This window comes from Lycorma delicatula, chromosome 4 (assembly GCF_047948215.1).
Source record: "Lycorma delicatula isolate Av1 chromosome 4, ASM4794821v1, whole genome shotgun sequence".
Lineage (NCBI taxonomy): Eukaryota > Metazoa > Arthropoda > Insecta > Hemiptera > Fulgoridae > Lycorma > Lycorma delicatula.
This window is the reverse complement of record NC_134458.1, coordinates 146,818,442-146,844,387: the sequence shown is the minus strand read 5'-3', so window position 1 is coordinate 146,844,387 and position 25,946 is coordinate 146,818,442. Positions and strand designations below refer to the sequence as shown.

The 25,946-nt window shown below is 28.2% G+C and overlaps 1 protein-coding gene across 2 annotated transcripts in view; it reads right to left on the bottom strand.

Annotated features, from left to right (window-relative positions):
* Nucleotides 1-25,946, bottom strand: part of retm (real-time) — a 272,784-nt gene that overhangs the window by 56,629 nt on the left and 190,209 nt on the right. For both annotated transcript variants that reach the window (XM_075364311.1, XM_075364312.1), the window contains exons 3-6: nt 22,488-22,619; nt 7,407-7,642; nt 6,018-6,118; nt 3,416-3,534 (exon numbers count right to left, since the gene is read on the bottom strand). In XM_075364311.1, the coding sequence (XP_075220426.1) occupies nt 3,416-3,534; nt 6,018-6,118; nt 7,407-7,642; nt 22,488-22,619 (588 nt within the window). The remainder of the gene's footprint in view (nt 1-3,415; nt 3,535-6,017; nt 6,119-7,406; nt 7,643-22,487; nt 22,620-25,946) is intronic.

Here is a 25,946-nt window from a genome sequence, read left to right as displayed (position 1 = left end):
AATCAAGGTTGTTTAGATTTATTTTAACATTATTCCTCCCTGAGTTTCTTTGTATTGTTTTATAACAGTGTAAGAAACATAAGTCACTATTAAACACTAGAGGACAAAAAGTAGGTGGGAGAAGGTAAAAGTATGCCAAAGAAAGCAAAAACAGTTCCATCTGCACCAAAAATCATTGCTACAGTTTTTTTGGGGGGGGGCTTCTCTTGGTATAGTGCCCATAGACTACCTTGAAAAAAAAGCAGGACCATCAACGGGAAGTGATAAGTTTTACTACAAGAACAACTGAAGGCTGCTATTCAGACTGAAGGTCTAAATCCAAAAAGAAAGTGCTCTTTCACCATGATAATGCACCTGTACACACATCTCGGGTTGTTGCTGCAAAATACCCTGATCTATGTTTCAAAATGCTCCCAAATGTGCTGTAATCACCAGATTTTGCTCCCTGGATGAAGGCTCACTTCAAATTATGAAGTCAAAACTGAGATAACCATTTATTTTTCGGTTGGACAAATCCCACTTTACTGAGAGTAAAAGTGGGTAAGTCATTTGTCTAAATGCATAGAATTGTAAGGCGACTACTATATTGAAAAACAAACAACTTCCTGAAAAATTTTGTGTTTTCTTTGTCAGGCCAAGAACTTTCTGAATGACCCTCATATGTCAAGATTATTTAAAGGCAAAAGTTTTAGTAATGTAACATTTGATATTAGCCTGAATTGTAACAAAACACTGGAAAACAATCACCCTCTTAGTTCAAATATATGCTTAAATATTTGTATTAATTAAGTTTATTATCTTTGAAGTATATAAGTAACAATGTGTAGAATTTCACCACTTTCTGATGCATGCTGGAGTGGGGTAGATGGTCGATAGACTAAAGGATATTGGTTGGTATTAACAAATGCGTAGAATTGAGTACAATTGGATGGTTTAAAAACCAGCCAATTTAATGATAATTAACATAATAACCCTTCATACTGATCCCAGCCAGAATTCTGAATATTCCCATATCAAATGTACCCATGAAAAGAGTAGGGAGTTGAAAAGCCCAGGGTAAATTCAATATGGTAGAAGTGGGGATCTTGTCACTACCCCCATCCTTTTTTAAATTAAATTTATTACAACCTAAATTTTGAGTATAATATCTCTGTGGGTTAACAGATGTCTGTTATTCAAATATAACCATGGGTTGCTGAGATCCTGTGTATGTATGGCAGAGTACACTCAGAATAGGTTGTAACAGCAGTAAGTTAATAGGAATAAGGATATTTAGAGTATGCAATAATTTGTGATTTTTCCTTATTAAATTTAGTTTGTGTGCTAATAATAAGTTGCTAAATTTTAATAAATGCTAATAATTTTAATAGCTAAATCAATAATAACTTGCTTAATAACTGAATCACAATACTTGTGAACAGAGAGAAAATTGATTTGTTGTTATCAGCTATCCCTTCTGCCTTGTTACACTACAGGGATACTCATTACATAAATAAAATTGATGCATTACCTACCACTTCAGAATAAAAAACAATATTGCATTAAATATCTGAAAACTATGGAAATATCATAAAAATCAATCACTGTTGTGCAAAAATAAATAAAATAATTATAACTAAATAAGTCAAATGCTTATTTATGTGCATCTTTCATGAGGTGAAAGATGAACATAGTATTTTCTTTAAGATTCATACATTTTATTAAGACAATTGTAAAATAATTTAAAAATGAAGAATGGTAATACAGGCTTCATGTTTCACCTTTCACGAAATTCCTTCTTAGCCTAGACAACCTTTCTTTGCAGCTCACTGTACAAGTTACAACCATGTACGGAAATGAAATGTTTTTCTATAAATTTATAAATGATTAGATTCAACTGAACAATATATAATATGTGAAATTGCAGTTTATAATTTAATATATGTATGAGAAGATGCTAACCAGCCCCAACTGCCATTCATTCCGATTTGAACTTTTTTTATATTCAAATGTAAAATCTGCCGTTATTGTGTTACAAAACCCAATACAACAAATTAGAACATTTTTTAATGGTTATTTTTTTCCAATAATAAAGGTAAAAAAAGGACAAATATTATATTATGATATACAAAATTCCTACTTCTTTAAAGTAGAAGTTTCTTTAATACGTATGTTTAGGCTTTGATAAAATATCAACAATATAATTTAAAAGACTATTATTTGGTATTCATTCACAAACTTGAGTTTAGATTTCTATAATAATTTATTTTTTTAAAACTGCCAATTTTACGAAGATTTCTAGCAATGTAGTAAAAAAAAAAATTGTTTTCTGTAATACTAAATTCTGGTTCTGCAGCTTCCAATGCAGGCTTTACTTCCTTTTACATTTTAACAATAACAAAAGAATTTATTTTACAATATTTACAAAATATTATAAGCAAAGATAAAATCCCATGCCAATGAAAATGTAAGAAATTATGATATATCAATGTGATGCAGTATGATATTATGAATACAAGACGATCAGTGTTTGAAACTGAGATTAGATACACTATTTTAGAGTTCTTTTCTTAATTTTTTATTCATGATCAAATTGTAAAAAATATATTTTTGGTATTAAAAGTGATTTAAAATGGAAGAAGGTAGCAAACAAATGTTTTTCAGAAAATATGCTGAAAAAATTAATTTAGAATTTTAACAAATTGTGATGATATATTTAACTGATATATTTAAATGATATATTTATGTTTTGATAAAATACAACCAACCTCAGAATTATGAGTAATTAATTATTTATTATACGAGGGACATTCGATAGTTAAAGAGACAAACTGATGTAGAAAAGAAACTGTGTATTTTTACAAAATGAGATTTACTATTATTCAACATAATCCCCAACAATATTAATACACTTGTCCCAACGATGAACTAGTTATTTTATACCTGATGCAAAGTCCTTGCTTGTTGTTTGAGTCACTTTCCCACAAATTCTTTGACCTCCTTGTTGTTGCTGAACATTTTTCCACATAATGCCTCCTTGAGTGGATCAAACAAATGAAAATCTGAGGGAGCTAAATCTGGACTGTAGGGAGGATGTGGTAGTATCTCTCATTTTAACCAATTTTTCTAATGGCTTGGGTCAGCTGGGCGTGAGGGCGAGCATTGTCGTGTAGCAATATCACGCCTTTTCTTTGAGATCTGCGACGTTTTTCTTTCATTGCTGGCATTACTTTTTTCATCAGCACATCTAAGTAGTAGACACTGATTACTACGCTGATTTTTCAAATAATTTAAAGAAAAAATATGCATTCATTTGAATTGAATTTATGCTCACTTCATTATACGGTGTCAGAAAAAGTATTAACTCCTACAAATTAAATAATTAATACCTAAACTTTCTAAATATAATCTAATTATGTATAATAACAAAATTAACCTTTCCTCTTTGTAGATTGGCAACCCATTTTCTTAGTTGTATGAGCCTTGATTCCTGTATTGGAGTTAATTCTCCCAAGTACCGCTGAATGTAATCTGAATCTAGTTGATTCTGACATTCTATAACATAAAATTTATTCAGGTTAATCCACTATATAACAAATAAGAATGTTGTAAACAAACAAAATAAGTATACAGATTTATATTTAATGTTTAATTAACTAAATAATTAATTAGAAGATATTACATTTTCTAACAGATCAGTGAAAAGCAGAACTTCTTGTCTTTTTTTCAAGTAGACAGTTCTTTCAAATTATTTATATAATCACTACATTTAGGGCTAAATATAATTTTAATATATAACAGAAATCAGACACGGAGTAGTAGTAGATTAGGAATATGCATCTAACTACAGACAACACTAAAGATAAAAAAAAAAAAACAAGGCAAAAACTGCATCAAACCTGATTGTTCGCAATATCTGGAATGTCTCAGGGAATAGCAATACAAAATGTTAAGGAGTGTGAAGGATAAAATGCTGATAGCTAAAGGCAGGTAAACTATTTCCTTTAGATCACTGAAGTTAAACAATTATTTTTAGTGACTAATGATCACAGTAATCAATGAAAAAAAGGTTTTTTGATGAATTCTGCCACTGACCATTCACCATTCCATTCCTAGAACTTAAGTTCAGTTCAGTTGAGTCAGAAAGTTGACTACTATACCAAACATTTAATTTTTATTTTTTTAGCAGTAAATAGAAAACAGCTATAATACAACATTATTGAAATAAAATAGTGAACACAAAATTTTAAAGGACTTTCTACCAAAAAAAAAAAATAATATTAACTCAAAAATATTCCAGTTGTTTTTGGGCACCATCTCATATTAAATACTGGCTGCCTACTGAGCATTAAATTAAAAAATTAATAAATAATTATTTTTTTAACAACGCTTATTCAGTAACAGAAATTATCTGAATTATAAAATCATTTCTACTGGGACCTTCAGTAGGAGTACATCTTATAGAGGTTCAATTTAACCAAGCTAACAGATATAGGTAACTCTACTCTATCAGTCAAGGTAGAATTCTAAGAAGAAAATTATGAAAGAGTTTAAGCACACAAAAAGAAACAATACTTAAAAAGAGACTCCATGCGAGAAGTTTAATTTTTAGTAACATCAAGAAGAAACTATACTGAAGGAAAAATAACAAAAAATCTAAAGCATAAAGAAGAAGTATAATATTTATACAAAAAAATTTGAACAAATCTAAGAGAAAAAAAAAAACAGAAATGGAAGGGCCATAACAATATAGGTGGAGTAGAGGACCCCACCTCCAAAATTGTTTTTGCTTCTGCATATTTAATTAAATCTGAAATGTAAAAACCTAATAAGAGTGAACAGTTATTTTTAAAGGCTACGTAAAATTATAAAAAAAGTTAATCCCAAGTAAAAGAAAAGCAATAGAGAAATGATTCTACCATAATGATATGGGCCATAATAATATGAATTTTTTTTTATATTTATTTAAAAATCTGAAATGTAAATAAAGCAATGAATGAGATTGAATAATTTTTTTTTAACTGCTATAGTAAAAATTATTTGTATTAAAAATATGAAACTATTAGTTTAATATAATTTCAAAATTATTGAATTTTTTTATCTATACTCCAACCAGAATAACATAGGAATGTAAGTGAATTAGATCATGTTACTTAAAGTTAACTTCTTTTATTAATTTTTATTCAAGAAGTCTATCTTGACTGACACTATAGTTATCAATCTGTTAGCTTTGTTAGATTGAACCTCCCTAAGTTTAGGTCTGAAGCAAAATTTAAAAGATGTACTCCTACTGAAAGTCCCAATAGAAATGATTTTATAGTTCAGAAAGTTGCTATGTTACTGATCAAGCATAGTTAACAAAATGTTATTAACTTTTTTATTTAATCATTCATAATGTTATTTGTTATGAAGTTTTAAGCTGCCAATATGAAATGATGACCAACACTAGTCTGTGCAAGGTTAAATCTGTTGCACACTTCACCTACCAATTTTTAAAGGATTTTGAGAGGAATACAACTAATTACTAATTGGATTCAAAAACCTGAATATTTTAGTTTACTAACATCTCTATTAAAAGAAAATGTGTTGAAAGGTAGTGGTCCGGCCAGATACATCATGTTTCCATAACATTACAGATGACAACATGATTACAAAAAAAGTCAGCAAAACATTTTTGATTACTCATGTTATGTGTGGCTAGCACTTCCACCTTATTAAAAAAGAATTATGCTGAGTGAAGAATAAATATCAATACCAGTTTAGTTCATGAAAAATAAACAATAGTGTATGTCATCAAGTAATGAAATGTTGTATATAAGATTAAGTAATTTTGTAGGCATTTCAGTTGTTTGACTAATTTTGCAGCTCCTGGACAGGAAAAAAGTTAGAAAGCAGACAGCTGGTCCATAGGGAGGGGAGCCTACACCAGATAACAGAATTCACTGCCTTACACCTATCTGTTCCTGATAAGATCTAATAATTATGTACTGAACTCAATAACATATTTATTATTAAATTAATTAAGTAAAAATAATTACCTTTTGAACTCTGCTGACAAGAATTGCGTTCATTTGGTTTAGAACAAACAGATATTGTTTTCACTCCATTAGCAACTTCTTCCATATTATTATTTGAAACACTGCAGAAAAAACTCAATCAAGTAAATTAAAACAAAAAAAATATACATATACTAGTACAATGACCTAAAAATGATATTACTAACTGCTTAACAGTTGAATCCATTGGCCATTTAAAAAACACCTTGTTGGTAAACACCCTGTTTATCAACTTGGTTGGTAACTAATAGTTGATTGATAAACAAAAATACCTATATTTTCCTACAAATAACTACTACAATAATTAGCTTTCTGTGAGTATAGTGTAACAGGACCAGTATAACAGACCAGGGTAACGAGTTTATTCCAATTAAGAACAAAAGAGGAAATAAAGAAAGAAGAATCTAGAAGGAAGTAAAAGAGATTCTTTTCTTAGATAACAGGCTTGTTTAACAATTTTTTCTTTATAATACAGACAATGGCACCTCCAAAAGCTCTTGTTCGATGAGAAGGATTACTGGACCAGAATAAGAACTTATGGAATAACCTGATATGGACAATGAAAATTATTACTTTTCAACAATTAAAGGGAAAAACCGTATACTGGTTCTACAGGCCAGGAGACATAAATACTGCTATGGACCAATAGACAAAGTCAGTGCGAGGCTGTGTTCAGCACAGTCATAATAACAGCAATATCAAGTAAGTGTGAGGTAATAATGAGTAAGGAGTACGTCATGAATATTCCAGTGTGAACCGCTGGAATATTATCACTTTTAGGTAAAAATCCTTTCAGAATTGCTACGTAAACACTAATGAGCAATAAATTCCAAATAAGGTTAATTAGGGTCCAAAATTATAAGACCAAAAATAGGCCAACATACATACGCATAAACATCTGTCGGACAAAAATAGATTTTTTGGACTTGGGAGAATTGAGATAAAAGATCTTTTTCATAAATTATTTACAAATTATTTAAATCTATTTTTAAAAAAGTCTCTGAAATTTAAAAAAAATAATTTTTTTTTGAGTGATCTTTATACTTTTCCATTAATGCTGCTATAGTAGCATATATCGCTGTAGAAGGTAAGAAAATATTTTAAATATAAAATTAGTTTTAGGAAAACAAAGTTCATGATTAAAAGATTATAAGTGATGTTTAAGTAATGCAATACTAACAAACTGTGTAAAATTAATTCTTACTCAACAAGACAGTTTTTCATTTCATCACAACATCATCATACAGACAAATATACAAGTACAAAGACTAATACAAAATATTACTTTCATACAATTGCATGTTTAAAAAAAGATTACAGATCTTATGAAACTCTATCATTAAAAAAATGTTTAAAGTAAAATGTACTAACCTATCACCAATAGTTACAGGTAGATTCTCTGGACGTTGCCAACGTTCAACATGTGTAATACCTTCAGACCGTAACTCTTTCATATAATGTTCAATTATTTCTTTACCCTTTGCAATATTAGCTGAATACTGTTTCATAGCAAGTTTTTCAATTGTATTCTCAAAACCAAAAAATGACTTTATATCTAAACTTGCTGATTGTTCAAAACATGTCCATTCTGAATTATCAGGATGTACCTAAAACAAAAATTTAAATAAACATTATATTTGTAATAAATCCTATTAAAAAAAATAAATAAATTTTAGCATCTTATTTCTACTCATAAAATCTCAAATTGTAACATTTTTGCAAATTAATCCTACAGTATTAACTTCCATGAACGAGATATATGAAAAAAAGGCCGGCCAATAACTAAAACATAATTCAAATAGTATTAAGCTAATAGTGACAAATACAACACTATTTTATGTACATTAAACATACTTTTCTCATACCAGGAAATAAAATAAAAAGAATCTCTAGTCTCATATAGTGGTAAATACAAGTATATGTGGACTGACCTGAAACGGAGATGGCACCTAGTAAGTTAAGTATCCATTCCCTTCTCTTTGTTTAATGTACTTTCATGCACCAACCTTCCCACAATCAATTTATTTAAAATGTAGTCCAAAATACACGTATATTTATTTATTTTATTGTGCTCAATGGGGAAATACTGAAATTGAGGACTAATTAATTTTGTTATATGGTCAACAAAACTAACTCAATAGAATGTATCAAATAAATTTATAATATTTATTAAATATAAATAAATGTAATTATACAATTGCCATGCTTGTGAATTAACCATAATATAGTAAATATTAAATATACAAAATCAACTTCTTTAAAAAAAAATATTTCAATGCAATTTTGATGTGTAAATGGGAAGATAACTTCTTTTTATGATTGTCAAACTAATTTATTAATCCTGCTTCCTTATAAGCATTTCCACCAGCAAACAGTTAACATATTTGCCTTGAGTTAAAATTATAAAAGAAACTTTTGTATCTTACATAACTGTATATTTTTTTTATATATAACCTTTCAAAAATTTTATAGGATGCTTTTGTGCTTAAATTTCATGAAAATTTTAAATGGCAATAAATGAATCTAATACTTTAAAAAAAATATATATATACAGTGTTTATAAAAACCGTTTCAAGGGGGATGGACCCCACAACAAAATAAAGAAAAACTTCATATCAATAAACGAGGTCTGTGAATAAAGTAATGAGGCTGGTTCAGAAAAACTTTTTATTTACAATCCAATTATACATTGACTCTATCACCTTTGAAATAGTTCCCTTGAGAAGCCACACAATGCTTCAAATGGTTTTCCCACTCTTCATAGCAGTGTAGGAACTCAGAAACCAGAATATCCTTCAGATGGTCGGTTATATTTTTAAAATTTTTTCTCCTGTTCCAAAATGGTGTCCTTTGAGGTGTTTTTTTAAAGTTGTGAACAGGAAAAGTTGCAGGGACTCAAGTCAGGTGAATAAGATGGTTGAGGAACTACAGGAATGTTTTTCTTTGCCAAAAACTCATAAATTGAAAGTGCAGTGTGACAAGGTACATTGTCATGATGCAGCATCCAGTTGTCTTTGATGGCTGGTCTCATGAAGGCAACTTTTCCATAGTATTTTAAGAATTTCTCAGTACATATATTGATTTATAGTCTGTCCTGTAGGCAAAAACTCCTTATGGACAATGACATTACTATCAAAGAAACAAATTAGCATGGTTTTGATTTTTGATTTGTTCATTTTTGCTTTTTTGGGATCTGGTAAGTTTGAAGTGTGCCACTCCTTGCTCTGGTGTTTTGTTTCTGGATCGTACTCAAATATCCAAGATCCATCAACAGTAATAATATTTTTTAGAAAATGAGGACCAGTTTCAATTCCCCCTAGAAGATCGCAGCACACATCTACCCTGTTGTTTTTCTGTTAAACAGTGAGGTTTTTTGGGACCAATTTTGCACAAACTTTTTTTATGTCCAATTGGTTTGTCAAAATTTTATGGGCTGTGATATGGTTCAAATTCAATTGTACTGCAATCATTCTGACAGTTAATCGCCAGTTCTACTGTATCAAGTCTCTGATTCACTCAACACTGTCATCACTTTTTGATGTTAACAGTCTTCCAGAGCGTGGATCATCTGAACTGATTCCTGGCCATCTGAAAATGCTTTAAACCACCTAAAAACTTCGGCTCGTGACAGAGCGTCATCTCCATATGCCCTTTTCAATTTTGAAAAAGATTCAGTAGCATTCTCACAGAGTTTAAAACAAAACTTGATCACACAATGTTGCTCATAATTAGCATCGCTCATTTTTGCAACGCACAACAAAAACTTGTTTCATGAAAAAATTGTTTACGTTTCACATTGCAACAATAGACTAAAAATATTAATACCTAACATAAATCAGCTGTTCATATAACCATATGTTTACTAGTAACTTTACAGTGTTGCCACTTTGGCTGCCCAAAAAAAAAACTAGTCTCATTACTTTATTTACGAACCTCGTATGTCCTGAAAATGCTTAGGTTACTGAGCATCTGCAATTTGTATCTTTAACATAAGTTTATTTCTCAGGAATCGTATCGAGCTGAAATTTTATATCCTGCTAGGGTACCTTGAGGTTTACTTGTAAAAATAATGAACTTCATCTCTCAATCCATTTCAAAATGGCGGCCATGTAAAGATTTTAACTGTTAATATCTCTGCAACTGTTGGCTTATTTAAATGTTATGTTATTACAAAAAATGTAAATTAAATTAAATACCTAGTTTTCATTTCCTCCTGAATAAAATTAAATAATTTGACATGACTTCAACTAGAATAATTCTATTAATGTTATCATATAAAAATTATAATAATTTAATAATATGAAAATGCTATAATAATAAATAATATTAATACTGAAAAATAATTTGTCCTACACGTTTTTTGTTTAATTAGTAGATACCGGTTATTAAAAACTGTTTTTTTTTTCCAATTACGATTTATTTAATAACAATAAATTATCATACCAGATAATAAAACACTAATAAAAGAAACTACAGTTGCTGTTCAAAATGGCGACCCTCATTCAAAATCATGTATCTAGGCATTGTGAACTTTACTTACAGGAAGAGGGTTTACCAATGGGATCCCCATTAAGCAATATTTTAGGAGATATTTTTAGAAAATATGGAAGAGATTACTATATTTAATATTAAATATATTCAAAACAAAACATGTAACTTTGGATTAGATATGCAGCTGTTTTTGTAATATTGAATAAACAAATAAATTCAGAACACATAATATTTAATAAAAACAAACTCAATGATTTCTATAAAAAATATAATATATACTGTAGAAATTGAAAATAATATCATAAATTTTCTTAACATAAATATTAAAAAGGATAAAGGGAAATTAAAATCAGGAGTGTACAGGAAACCAATTTTACCAATAACTACGAACAACCTCTCCATACATCCATTCCATCAAAAAATTGCCACATACAATATAACAACAGAGCTTTACAATACATCAATAATATAATGTTAAAAAATCAGTTAAATTTAATTAAACATATAGGGATTGAAAATGGATACAATAAAAACACCATTAATAATTTAATAAATAAATAACATACAAATACAGAAGTGAACAAACATTTTCACTCTTATAGTTAAAAACGTTTTCTACCCATACTGTAGCATTTTCACTGATGTATACCTGGATATAATTTCCAATAATTTTCCAAAACAAGTCCTGTTTTAATTAAATGATAAATAAACTTAACTGAACCTCATTATTATATTTTAATTCAGTTATTCTAAACCTCTCCTAGTCCTAAAGCAGTGAATGTTCCATGTTTCAACTCTTAGAAAGTAATGAATTTAGTAATATTATTATACATCTGATCAGTCAATCAGTCTTTGATGATTATTATATATCTTGGACTAATCAAAGATATATAATAATATTGCTAAATTCAAATTGCAAAATAACTAAATTTTAACAGCGGGTTAAAAAACAAATTCAATTTTACACTTATAAAATTTATTATAAATAAAATAAAATACTAATATTACACTTTTGTAATGTTTGATAAGCAGTTAATTCTAAACAATGTTGAATAAATAAATAACTTCATGCATATGGAGAATAGCAGGAAGTGAATTTAATAAAGTTCATAATAACAGCATAAAAATATTAAATTAGTGATACATATTAAAACTGTGATAAAATAATAATCAACATTACAACATAACTGACCTATTCACGAATTAAACTGCGCATATATAAATTATGTAATGAGCTAGACAATGAAAATTCATACTCTAATGATATCTACATTGAGTTTTTTTATTATATAATAATATTATTTATTTTAATTAACAAACTAATATTTATTTTTATTTATTTTTTTACATTTTAATGCATTATTATAAGGTCATATTTTAAACAAAGTTTAATAATATATGAATGGTATATTACAAATCTTGTTCTAGACAAGTGTTCAGCTACAACAGCAATCTCTGACATCCCTAACTGCCAAACTCTTCTATCTGCCAATTTTCCTCCTCCAAATTTCTTCTCTCTATCGCCTTTTATCATTCCAAACATCCACTGGTTTGGAGGTCATCCATGTTTCCTCCTCTCTCCTGGAGTCCATTCCAAAATCCTCCTAGGCCATCTATACTCCTCCATTCTCTGAACATGTCTGTACTGTTATAGTCTTCTTCCCTCCAAAACACTAATCACTGTATCAGTTGCCCCAATTCTTCTGATCTCCTCATTTCTCACACAAAACATTCTAGAAACTCCACAATTCCTGCGCAGTACATCTATCCCCACAGCCAATAACCTTCCCTCATCTCTTTTTTTATTTCCCAAGCTTCTGACCAGTAAAATAAGATGCTCTTGATAACACTCTTGTACAAGCTATACTTAGTTGCTTTCCATATCCCTTCAGACCACTACAAAGAATTTCACTTCTGGAGAGCCATCTACCCCAAAGTTAAACGATGATTTTTATTTTTTACACTATTTCCTTCCTGTAATAACATAGTCAAGATACTTCATCTAGGTTTTCACATGCCTTGATGATACACATCTCCTTTTCCACCAGCCACTAGATACTTCATCTTACTAAAATTTACTTTCAAATCCCACAGGTTTAGTACAAAGTATATTATAAATACTGTATAAATAATGCTTATAAATAAACTAAATAACAATCTTTAATACTCATAATCACAATCTGTGCAAAAACATATGCTGATGTCCAATATCTATATACAGTTGTCTTCTGTCTTTCACTATCCATCTTGCAAGTCTCTCGATCTCATGGCTTTATACCCTCTACCAGGATTTGAGGCTCTTCTGGGTTTACTTCTTTTACCTTTTGGGATGTGTGGGATTCAGTCCATTGCTGGTTTAAGTAATCTGTAGTTGGCTATATGTTGCACATCCCTATACCAAGTAAGTTGTGTTCTCTTGATGGCCTCCATAATTGTATCCTCCAGTTCTGCCTGGCATCTGATGTCTTCAATCCTGATTCTCCCCCCATAAAGTCCTTACCAATTGTCTACATGCATCCATTTTAGTGGCTTTTAAGATTCTCTTACGTGAGTCGGTAATTGTCCAAGTCCCTGATCCATAGAATAGACTGCATTTAATTACTGTATTATATATATAGTATTTTCAATGTCAGGTTATATCCACATATGTCAGGTTACTCCACAAAATCCCATTCAAACATCTACAACTCGGTTTGCTTGTATTATTCTTCTTCAAACCTCCTTTTTGTCTGCGCCATCCTGTCTAATATTATTCCTAAATATTTATACTCTTCACAGGCTTCTGTCTCATCTGAATTATCTAATTATAAATTTTGCATTTCAGATCTGATGCTAAAATGTTTATTTTTTGGATGTTCATTGTAAGACCCAACAATTCCTTATACATTTCTTCCAACTTGCAAGTCACATATTCAAGATCTTCTCTAGTGCCTACTAAAATTTCCTGATCGATCACCTGCAAATTGTTAATTGTAAACAGTTCTGTCTTCCAGTAGTATTCCTATCCCTTAGCATTTTCCTTTCCATTTCATGAATACTATTTTAAATAAAGTTCTTTATTCTTATAACAGCAAATTTGATAATATATAAAATCTTATAACAATTTTGATAAAAAATACCATTTTTTGAAGAAAAAATCAATTTAAAATGAGACATGTTATTTAAAAACATGACATGATATGAGACATGTTATTTAAAAATATGACATGATATGAGCCATGTTATTTGAAAAGAAAAAACTATAACAAATAAGTAGCTCTGAAGTTTTTAGAACTCTAAAATTTGGAAGTGCTAGTTTACAGCTCACACATCTCAGGAAAAACACCAAGTAATGGGACACTGCTCCACAAAACGAGCAATGCTATCTTTGTTTATGGTAATAAATTTTTTTGACTATTGTATACAAAATCACATATTGATTTACTCTGATGAATGGCTATGAAAAGCATCCACTACCACGATACTGGATTTCTTGACTAATCCATATGGAATTTGGTTTCAAGGATGTTGTAACAAGTCATCGAGCAAAATTTGTGCCTGAATTATTACCTCACATTAAAAATCTTATATGGTTTTTTTTTTAATTAATAAGAGGCCAAGTAAAAAATTATCTACACTTTCACCAAAATATACCTTCAAGGTTCTTCTGTGCGTGCGTGTTTAGAGTTGGTACATGATTGCGATCATGTGTGCAAAATTTGATCCTGATTGCATCATTTTCTTCTGGGTATTACAGTATAAACATGTCTGCTCTGCTAACAGTTTGCACCAAGTAGGTACAATAATTAGTGATCTGATTTCTCTGGTCGCAGGGTTGAAAGGGGTTGAAATTCATTGACTTTTATCACAATACAGGAACAGTGCTTTATCACGTAAAAAATAGCCGGACAAGTGTGATGTATGAAGAGGGAGCAGGACACCTGTCAACCTCCATCACGGATTACAAGATTAAGCAAACTCAAGCGATGGTTCTGGCAAATAAGTGAGTTACCACTGATGCCATAACATCATCAGTCATTCATAATTCTACCACCAAATCATTCACAACAAGCTCAGCTTCCATAAAGTCTGTGGACGATGCGCAATATCAGGAATATCTGTGAATATCAAGAATACCAAGATATTCCATATGCCATATATGCCAAGATAGCCATATAGTGGCAAGCCTCTATATGGCTTGCCACTCTTCAAACTATCAACATGATGAATTTTGAGATACTAGAACACTTTCCCTACAGCCCAGATCTTGATCCCTCAAACTTTCATGTCTTTGGCTGCTCAAGAATGCTTTGTGAGGTCTTTGATTCTTCACAGACTTAGATGTTCTGGAAGCAGTGCAAAAGTGGCTTTGTGACCAACCAAAAACCTTCTTCTTTGAAGGAATATGCAAGCTTGTGGACCGCTGGACTGCTTGTTCCAGCAGACCTGTTGACAAGGGAGGTGACTAGTTAAAAAATGATTTACATGTTGTAGCCCTACCTTTATGCAAATAAATTGTAGAACAAAAAGTGTAGATAACTTTTGACTTGTCCTTCTACAACAAAACAAGATCGGTGATAAATAACTGTCAACATAGTTTTTTTATAACCAATGATTTTGATGTGTACTCACTTTTCACCTTTTAAGTATAGAAAGAAATTAAGTGGAATGTCAAAAATATAGAGCCATTTCATTTAAATAATCAATCTGGCTCAATAAGTATTTTTTAAATATAAATTAATACGTTGTTGTAGCAAGTTTGTTTTATAATCTGCCTTTGAGTAATTGTTGTTGTCTTAAATTACCATTACTACTCTTAAATTATTCATTTCTTCTCTTCTAATTCATCAGCGTTAATATTATATGTTCCTTAATAGATAGCCTTCAATTTTTAATTTTTTAAGTGAAAACTTCAGTATTTTTTTCCCTTTCTTTTGGCAAAAAAAGGAGTTTAAGACCTTTTTGCAATTTTGCAATAAAATAATCTTACCTTTGTACAATTATTATATAACTTGTTTCATTCACTTCATAAGTTTTATGACCATGAAGTTTTATTTATCATCTGCATGATTTATAATATGTTCAGCGCACAGAAAAATAAAGCTTATTATACAATCAATAAGGCACTTATATTAGTATAGCACAAAAGACAATAGAAACAGAGCTTGATCTAGGAAAGGGAAGAAATGCATATATTTAAGACTATAATAGAATAAGCAATAAAATTTAAGATTAACCAAAATCTCTCTTTATATAATATATATACACACACACACACACATATACAAAATGTATATTTCTTCATTCAATCCTTAGATCACACACCTAAAATCAGATTAAAAAAACACATTTTTCATTTATATTTTTTTGTATAAAATATTACTACTACTGTTTTCCCTGATGAGTTAAAACACTGTATATATTACTGCTGTTTCACAACAAAAAAAGAAGGTAATTAATTAGTCGCTCTTCATTATTTGTTCCCAACTTTCTTGTGGCTGCAATGCATTTAAAGTACCTGATGTTCAATAGGCAGTAGTTACTTTTTCTGATTAATAACATTCACTAGAGTTACTTGTATGGGTGAATATCACTCACATTTTAGTCAGGTTGGAAAACTGATATACAATCATACAATTGGTTCAATGAAGAAGTCAATAGGAAACCACTACATTTTCTCAACTGAGCCTAGATATGGGTAGAGCACTTCCCATATACTATCTTATTACTAATGTATTAATAATTATTAAAAAAAAAAAAAAAAAAAAAAAAATCAAGATTATTTTTTAATTCCATTTATAATTAAATCAGTACAGATCAAAAACATCTCTCAAATAATGAGCTCTGTTTTAATACAGTATTTAGGTGATTCATTAGCTATATCAATAATTAATAAAGCAGATCGGACATAACAATTGAATAATACAAACAAAAAAAAACTTATAAAATATCATAGTATTTATTTAATGAAAGATTCTTTTTCTATTTCTTCTAGACTGTACAAAGTAGGAGGACAAATATTAATATTCTTTTTATTTTTATCTACAGTACTTGAAATGTACACAAACTTTAAAGAAAAAAAGTGTTGAATTATATTTATAAATATGTTAAACTGCTATAGCCTCTTAATGCTATTAATTAAATAAGTCGCACAGCCTTACACTTGGTTGTAGTTACTTTATGATAGATGAATTTTGTTGCGTATGAAAAATATCAAACCAAAATTTTAATCCAGAACTTTCAGAATGAAAGGCAAAGATGCAAGGCAAGAGATGAAACAAGTTGGTTTGCTGAGAGTCCATAGAACAATATAATTTAAATTCAAATTATCTTACATAAGGTCAAGTTCATGGATAAATTGCCATATAAAATCTAAACCTAGACCAAAATTTAAAAGATTAAAAATCCATTTAACTTATCCTTATTTTTGTTTACTAGTGTGTTAACAAAATAATTCACCTTATGAAAAAGGCTCTTCCATAGCCATTTTTAGTAAATTACTGAACCATGTAAAAAATCTTCTCAACGATTTATTTAAAATTAAAAGACGAGTTTAAAAGATGGGTTTCTTTTTACTGAAGCAACATTACTGTAGTGATGAATTTTTAAATACTAATAATTTTTTTAAAAAAGCCCTGAATTTTCTACAACACATTTAACATGTACAAAAATAAATGCTCAAATAATTTTCATTAACTACTGAATTGTGATTTATATTATACATATTTCTACTCTGAGTATCTTCAAATATTTACCTTAATAATATTTTTTATTTTACAATTAACTGTGTATTTTATGATGTTGCTCTGATAAACATTTTACCACAGTGTCAACTCTTAAGAGACATGTCTGTTAAGCAATGATAAATCAGTTTTTTTTTATCTATGAATTAGTATTTCTACCCATTATTAATATAATCTACATAATGTAATATAAATGTACTGATTGGAATAAAAGATTTATTTATTATTAGTACATGTGATAATACAAATTTTTTTTTAAAAAGGCAAAAGGAATTCTTAATTGTAAATTCTTTTAATCAATTAAACAATTTTATCTCTTGAACAAAAAATTATTATTATTATATTAGTATAGCACAAAAGACAATAATAAAAACAGAACTTGATCTAGGAAAGGGAATAAATGCATATGTTTAGTATTATAATAGAATAAGCAATCAAATTTAACTTTAACATGACAAATTAATGAATGTTTTTATACAGTAAGTTTTTTCTACAATTTCTTTTTTCTTATAATCAATTAAGTTGAAGTTCTACTAATTTACTTAGATTAACACTACTTAAAACAATTGTAAAAAATTTTACAAGCTATTTTCTACCCAACAACGTAGAGAATATAGCTTGGCTTCTCTAGCCTATAGGGTAGAGTAAATTCAGCTATTAGGTTTCTTGTGAAGCAGCCACTGAACAGGAAGCACAGTTTTTAAATTGACCTGCAAAACTCCTTCTACCAGATTAAAAGAAGGATGTATTGATTTTTTGGACCCTGGCATCCCCAACATGGAAAACCTGGTAGAGTTAATCCTACATCTACATAAATGATAATAGGGAAGAAGGGATCAAGGATAAAATAAACAGGTGGATGGAAAATAGGATATTTCCCTGATCTACTCAGTGGATGTAATCTCATCTACCTGTTAGGGTGGATTGGGATACTTTCCTGTTTTGCTCAAGATCCTTATAGCATACATATTTACTTCCTAAGAATATGTATACCTAACATAAATACTTCTAATTTCTTGTTCTGAAAGAAGTTTTATCAGTTACAAAATGTAAGTATATATTGGTAGTATCAGCTGTCTATAGTTCTAGTCTTAATATTCAGTGGTGATCAAATGTAAGACAAATCATATATATATAAAAAAAATTAGGTTAAAATAGTACAAAAATGCTCAAAAACAACAACATCTATACTACAGAGAGATTACAGTGAAATGATTTCCTGTGTATTTTGACAAATAAATTATGACATGTATAAACATCTAGAACAAATAAATACTGTTGAAATTCAGCCTTACAGGAAATATTATCCAATCACAGGGAATGACTGTTTATAAAACATCATTACTTTTTATTTAAAGTAATTGTTATTGATGCTTTTTCTTAACTTAGAAGCTTTAATTTACATTGCTATAAGGATGACTGGAAGATATGAGTAAAAGAGCAAAAAAGGTATAGTAATATCTTCCTCTCAACAATATCTACTATTGATTTTTACTCACTCACAATGTTTGATATAATGGTATAAATTAATATTATTCTTGATAATGAGAGAAATTTATGTTCCTGTGCCTACATTATTTTTTTTTATAATGCGGGTTCTGCATAATTTCAATGGATGAATAACATCTGCTTATGTTATTTCTACATTAAACTTTACAATTAGTGATCAAGAATTAATTTTTTTTAAGTTCTAAAAAATAAAACAAATAATCATCAAATTATACTACAGTTTTGGAAAAACAATGTTTTAAAGAATAACACACTAAATTTTATGTAAATCATTTTCATATTATTATTGAACTTTTATGATCAATAATAAATCCAATGTAATATAACTTTTATAACACCAGTAATAAATTAAATAAGAGAATAATACATTTTAAATAGTCTAAAGCAATAGTAAATGGTTGATGTACTCTAGTGGCTAATGGCCTTGATTAGTAGTTAAATATAGAACAAAAAAAAAAAGATTAAATATAAAAAGAAAAAAAACAAAAATCAATAAAAATTTACAATATTTACATCAATTTATATTACAATGCATTGCACTGTTAAAAAAATAAGTCCTTCTAAAAATAAATTTATCCCTAACATTAAACCTACTTAATACAATAAAATCTCCCATATCCATTGGCTTCATTGGAAAGAATAATAAAATACTAACTCCTTTTTTGGACTCTAATATGAATGAAGGTTTGTAAAACATATCTAATTCCATTTTTTTGTTAAACATATAATTCAGTAGGGCGTTTTTATGTTTTCACAGTTTTACAACTTTTAGGAAAATTCTATTAAAAATTACATATAAGTACATATTGTTTACATATAAAATTAACTTCTTGATGATGTATATATAAACATGTTGTGCAAATGTCAACTCATCAACCTGACAAATTTTTGTGTGCAATTCCACCTTATCAATAAGTAAATCTATAATAAAAAGCCAAAACATGACTGGAAGCTTTTATCATTATATCTGTTCGCAGTAAACTGTTCAGTGCTAATTGACAAAGATTCATTCAATTTAAAAGTGTTGTGATTATTACCAAAATTCTTTATCAGTTTTAATTATTACTGCTGTCACTGTTTTCAATGTATTTTCATATTAACTGTAATAACAACAGAAAAAAAGAAGTAATGATTTCAATATATAAAAAAAAGCTGGAAGCCATTACGTGACTTGAAATAAATACATAAAGTATATTTATATATTTGAAAACCAAATATGACCTGTTATATACCAGATATAAAAATGGATCAGTATTTTAGAAAAAAATAAGAAATTTGTTTATTACTTTATTATGAATTTGTAAATTTATCCTATTGGCAATATCAGAGCAAGTTGAATGTTTTTAAACATATGGTATAATTTAAATTGATATATAATTAATTTATGTATAACCAAAAAAACATTGTAGGTGGTTCTATTACCTACAACCACCACAGCTATTTTAAAGGTACTAAACATCACCAGCTTACTAACAAAAAGAAGTAAATTGGTTATCTATTACCAACTTTACTGAGTTAAACATACTGCTGATTATCAACATGCTGACTACCAATATGCAGTTGTTAAAATCTTCAAGTGACAATTTCATTCTGTTCATCATAAGGACTGACTGCATAGAGAACATCAGAAAAAGGAACTTTTATTTGAACCTCTTACCCAGTAGATGTATTTCATGTGTCACAGTTGTAAGCAAGATTGGGCCAAATAGTATAAAGGAAGGATATTCATATTAAATAAATGTACTGATATTAAAATGAAAAATGTATTTTTTATCATCTTCAATGGTTCAATCTGCATTATTGCAATTATAAGAAGTTTTTTGTATATACAAAATTAAAACTTATTTAAGTGTTTATTAATATTATAATGTTCTAATTATAAATGAAAATAATTAGACAATTTTTTGTAATTTTAAGAAAGGTGCTCATAAATTGTACATTCAAGCAAAGATTTTCATAACAAAAACTTCTTTAGTAATCACAAAAAAAAAATCAGCTCTAACATTGTTCCAAAGCACTGTATTAATAATTAATTATACTAATGTAATATATGATATACTGTTTTTTCTTTAACTTTTTTACAGCTGACATTAATCTACTTTTCCTGTTTTAAAGAGCTATCTTACTTGAAAACTCCTTTTTACTTCCTTGTAAGAAGTAAAGGAAATAAGTATTATGATCATGAAAAATTTCAGTTTCCAGATTTCAATGCAAATATCCATTTTGACCATCCCTGGATCCATTTTGACTACTTTCAGTGTGATATCTATACCAACATTATGTATGTATGCATGTATCTCACATAACTCAAAAACGATTAGCCATACGATGTTGAAATTTTGGATTTAGGACTGTTGTAACATCTAGTTGTGCACCTTCCCTTTTGATTGCATTTGACTGAATCAAAAGTCTCCAAAAAAGCCCAAAATCCAGAAAAAATTTGCATTTTGGACTTTATCTTAACTGCAATAATATTTTATTGCTTTTCAACGATATATTAAAGTGGTACTTATTTTCATTGGTTCCTCAGTTATAGCCACATAAAATTTAATTAATGAAATATTTGGATCTTACAAGGCACATCGGTTCGAATCGGACTTCATCTCCTTTTTTTAATTTAAATATATTGATTTATTAATCTCTCATAGTAAATAAAATCTTTATGATGAATAATAATCAATAGAAAAAAAAATTAAAAAAATATTAAGTTTTTAATGAAATAAAATTCTATGTACTTTTCATTTAAAAACAAAATGTGTAAATGTAATTTAATAGGCATACAAGGAAGTTATGTGTGTTGTCCACATCAGATTTTTATAAAAAAAGAATGGCCACTTGACAAATAACTTTTTTATATTAAAAAAAAAAAATTAACAGTTACAAGGTCATTTTTTTCCTTACAACTTTTACTTTTTTGTTTATATCACTTACTTAATCACAGGTAACAGAGTCAAAAGACAAACAACCTAACAAGGAAGAGAATGAGATTATGCACAACTGCCAAGAAAGTGAATGTATTTAATAAATAGGACAAACAATTTCTTATCAATACATCTGAAGAGAACATAGTTTTTTTATAATAAATCACTGTAAATTCAATCTCTCCACAAGTTAAAAAAATAGAAATATTTCTCATTTAGAATATGCATATAGAATGTTTTTACATGTTTAAGGGACACAGTTTATGAACAGCGTAATCTTTAATAATTACATTTTTTCTATTTTCTTCAAAATAGTAGCAAAATCTCACCAATGACACAACTGGTTATAATTTTACAGAACTTTAATAGTATGTAATGTACTCAAAACAGAAAAGTGATTAAATAACAGTGAATTCTATTGTTTAAAATTTCTTCAATATTATTTCTATAAAAATTTAGTAATGGTTCAACTAAAAGCGGAATACAATAGTATAAAAAATTATTTAAGTCTAAAAGTATCTATAATAAAAAAAAAAATCCTCAATAAAATAATAATCAACATTTACAGGTCAGACTGTCTAGGTCATTTAATAAAAAAATGCAGTTAAATTACAATCAGTTCAATATAGTTCACTGGCTCATTGTACAAAAAAAAACATTTATTATATACCATTAATACATAGATATCAAGTTTTAAGAAAAAAAATCACAATAGAAATGCGTACAATTAAAATTAAATATCTATAAATAAACCATAATATAAGTAATAATACAAATTCATGAATATAAGAAAGATGAAAAATACTTACAAAATAACGGCACTTTTCAAGCACTATCACTCTACTGGAAAAACTTTCATTGTATGCTTCAATTTCAAGAGTTCTTGTCCTTAAATTTAAATCATTCTTTTGAATAAAAAATACATGATCAACACCAATGATCTGAAAATAAAAAAAATAACAATATATTTTTAAATACAAACAATTTAATAATAATAAAAATATATATAAATAATAAATATAAATAAATAAATGTGCAGAGTTGGAGCAGGTATGGACAAGATGTGTGTGTGTATGTATGTATGTATACACACACTATCCTTTTTATATATTTTTTCAAGTGGCCATCCTTTATATATATATATATGTATAAAGAATGGCCACTTAAGAAATACTTTTCTACACTAACAATAAAAATTAATTGTCATAAGGTAATTTTTTTATTTTATGACCTTATATATTGTTAAGACTCATGTTTCATCACCTTATTATTTTGTAAAAGTAAATAAATATCTAATCTGTATAGTTCTTCTTACTCACTGTAAAATATATGAGTCTGTCTATACTCAGCTAACCTTGTTAAAAAATAATATTTTGTAATAATAATGTAACAATAAAACTATTTCTGTATTGTTCAGTATAAATTCAATACTCATACAGTCAAGATGTACACTTTCATTAAATCATATATTTAGTAACAATGTAATAAAAATTCATGGAACATTAAATATTATTTATACATATAAACTGATCATTTATTATTATTTAAACCAACAAATTATATTAGAGTAATGGAACCAGGACAGCTTGTTATTTGATGAATATATATATATTTTTTTTATATACCATTTATAATTTTTGACCATATAGCCTGGGCTATATAGCTGCGACGGGGAGCTTCGCCTAGGCTATATCATTACTTGTGTTTCCCGTTGCAGTCAATTTTTTTTATTTTATGCCTTTTAGTCAAGTAACTGGAGATAGTTACAGCTAGTCGTGTCGCACATACAGTAATAGTGGCAGTGGCTGTGTTGGTTGAGCCATCATGTCATACATTGTCGTACCCCTTAAAAAACTGAAATTCAAACAAACAAAATGGTTTTTAGATATTTATCTGAAGAGTATTTGCAATCCCAAATCTAGTGAATTTCTTGTTTAGTATAGTTGGAAATGGGGGAAATTTGCAATCATTGATCAAAATGTTTATACTTTTCTTCATTCCTTTCAAGTTTGAATTTCAAGAAATCTGGAAATTTGTTTTTAGATATTTATATGAAGATTACATATACCAGAAATGAAGTTAATAATATCTTCATTTGTCACAGAGAAATTCAAAAAATGGTTGGATATAAAAAAAAAAAAAAAAATAAATTTTAACCCTTTAAACTCGGAATTAAAAAAAAATGTAGAAATTGGTACTGTATGGCGAGTGGTCCAGTAGCTCAAAACTGAAGGATTGTTTTGTTAGCCATATAAGGCCAAGCACTATTTGAAAGTAAAATCAAACTTTTGAAAGTTTATTACGCTTTTTGGACTTGATTTTTGCCTTCGGTAATTCCACAAACTTTTAACATTTATAGTTTTTACTCTGAAGTGAATCAAAACTGGACCTTCTACATCCCAAAATTCTGTCACTACCAACTTGCATTTCCTTCTCTTTAAATTTCTTTCTTAGCTTATATTAAGAAATATAAATATTTAAGTGTTTTATTAATGTAAATGTAGGCTATAAATGTTAACAAAGATATATTTTATATTTAATGTAAACACAGATTAAATAAAATAAATTATGTAATAAATATGGTATGCATTATGAAAATGTAAAAAAAAAAGTTAAACTTTGCATGTTAGCAATTCATTATTATTATTATTTTCTACTTAAATATGTTGAGTAGACTAACTAATTAGACTTTCATATGTGTTAAAATAAGGTTGTTCATTTGGTTAATGATGTAATTTAAATTCTTGCTCACACTAAAAGAAAAGTTTTGTAAAACCGCATGATATAATAAAACTTAATTTTAATTTCATGAATACATGTTTTCATCAACACAAGTGATTACATTACTAGAAAAATAAAAGAAATATTTATAAAAAGGGTATAAAATTATATATAAGTTGGCATGCCAATTCTTTATTATTTTTAAAAAATGTTTAATATGAATTAAAGTACATAATTTCAATTATTTATTCCTAATTTATAATAGGCTAAATTAGAACTGAATATTTTCATAATTACAGATAAAAACTACTTTTTTCTCACAAAGTAAAAACTTTTTTCTCTAAGTGAATCTGTCTTTTGACCAGTTTCAACTGAACGCTCTGCAAATTTGTCTTGGTCTAAAGCATAACCCCATATTCCCATACAGCCTCTTTTCTTCTTAATCTCTGTATGAATTCCAATATTTCTTCCCTGTCGTCTCCACCTTTTATTTTTCCCTGTCTGAATCCTCACTTTCTAAAACTGAGATGTTTTCCTCTTCCATATCATCTTCATTAAATTCTGCTTTCACCCTCTCCTACCTTCTCAATAATTCTTCATTTTAACATTTTACTCATCCATTTCATTTCTTGTTTTTTCTCAAACAACATATTCAAAATTATCTAAGAACTTGAAGTGTATATAAAATTTAATATTTTTAATATTAAAGAAAAAATGGCAAAATACTCTTAATGCTACACTTAAAATGCTATTAAAGTTTGTAGTAAATTAATTATTTTAATTTTAAAAACCTTCTAAGTATTATAAACAATAATCACAAAAGGTATTTAGCAACATTATTTCCTTGAATTAATATCACCCGCTAAAAGTTTTAATACTATTTCAGTTTTAATCAGGAATGAATTTAAAACGTTTATAATAAAATATGATGAAAGTAAGAACACACCCTGCGTAACATGAACACGTAACTTGTATAACACTTACACAAAACTGCTGTTTTTTGTTTACGGAAAAAACAATTAACTACACTATTTACATAAACATTCAACTACAGTAGAAAGATGTGATATTGTTTTTATACTAATAAGTAAACACAAAAATAATGTAATAGTGTATTGTATTATCAAAAGAGAATTATCTACTAGAGCTGCTTAATTGTCTAATGTGGTACTAGTATTGTTCTAATATAGTACTGTCAATAAAACTAAAAATTCTTCTTGGTTTCATTAAATGAATAGATTTTAAATACTTCTTGTAGAAGAAAAACTGCAGTATAAAATTGAACTGCTTAGGTATATTAAATTGTAAAGGAAGAAGAAGGGTAGGCTTACATTCTTTTCACATGCTACAAAATTCAAATTTCTGAGAGAAACATATCATAACTGTGTGAATATCAAATATAACCAGTAGTTTTGTGCAAGAATAAATAAATCTTAATGGTGGCAATCATACTGATGGTTCTTTATTTTGGGCAGTTGAAGAAATCATTTAAATATCTGCCTGCTACTCGTATAATAAAGTTTAAAAAATATTTCTGTGTTGATACC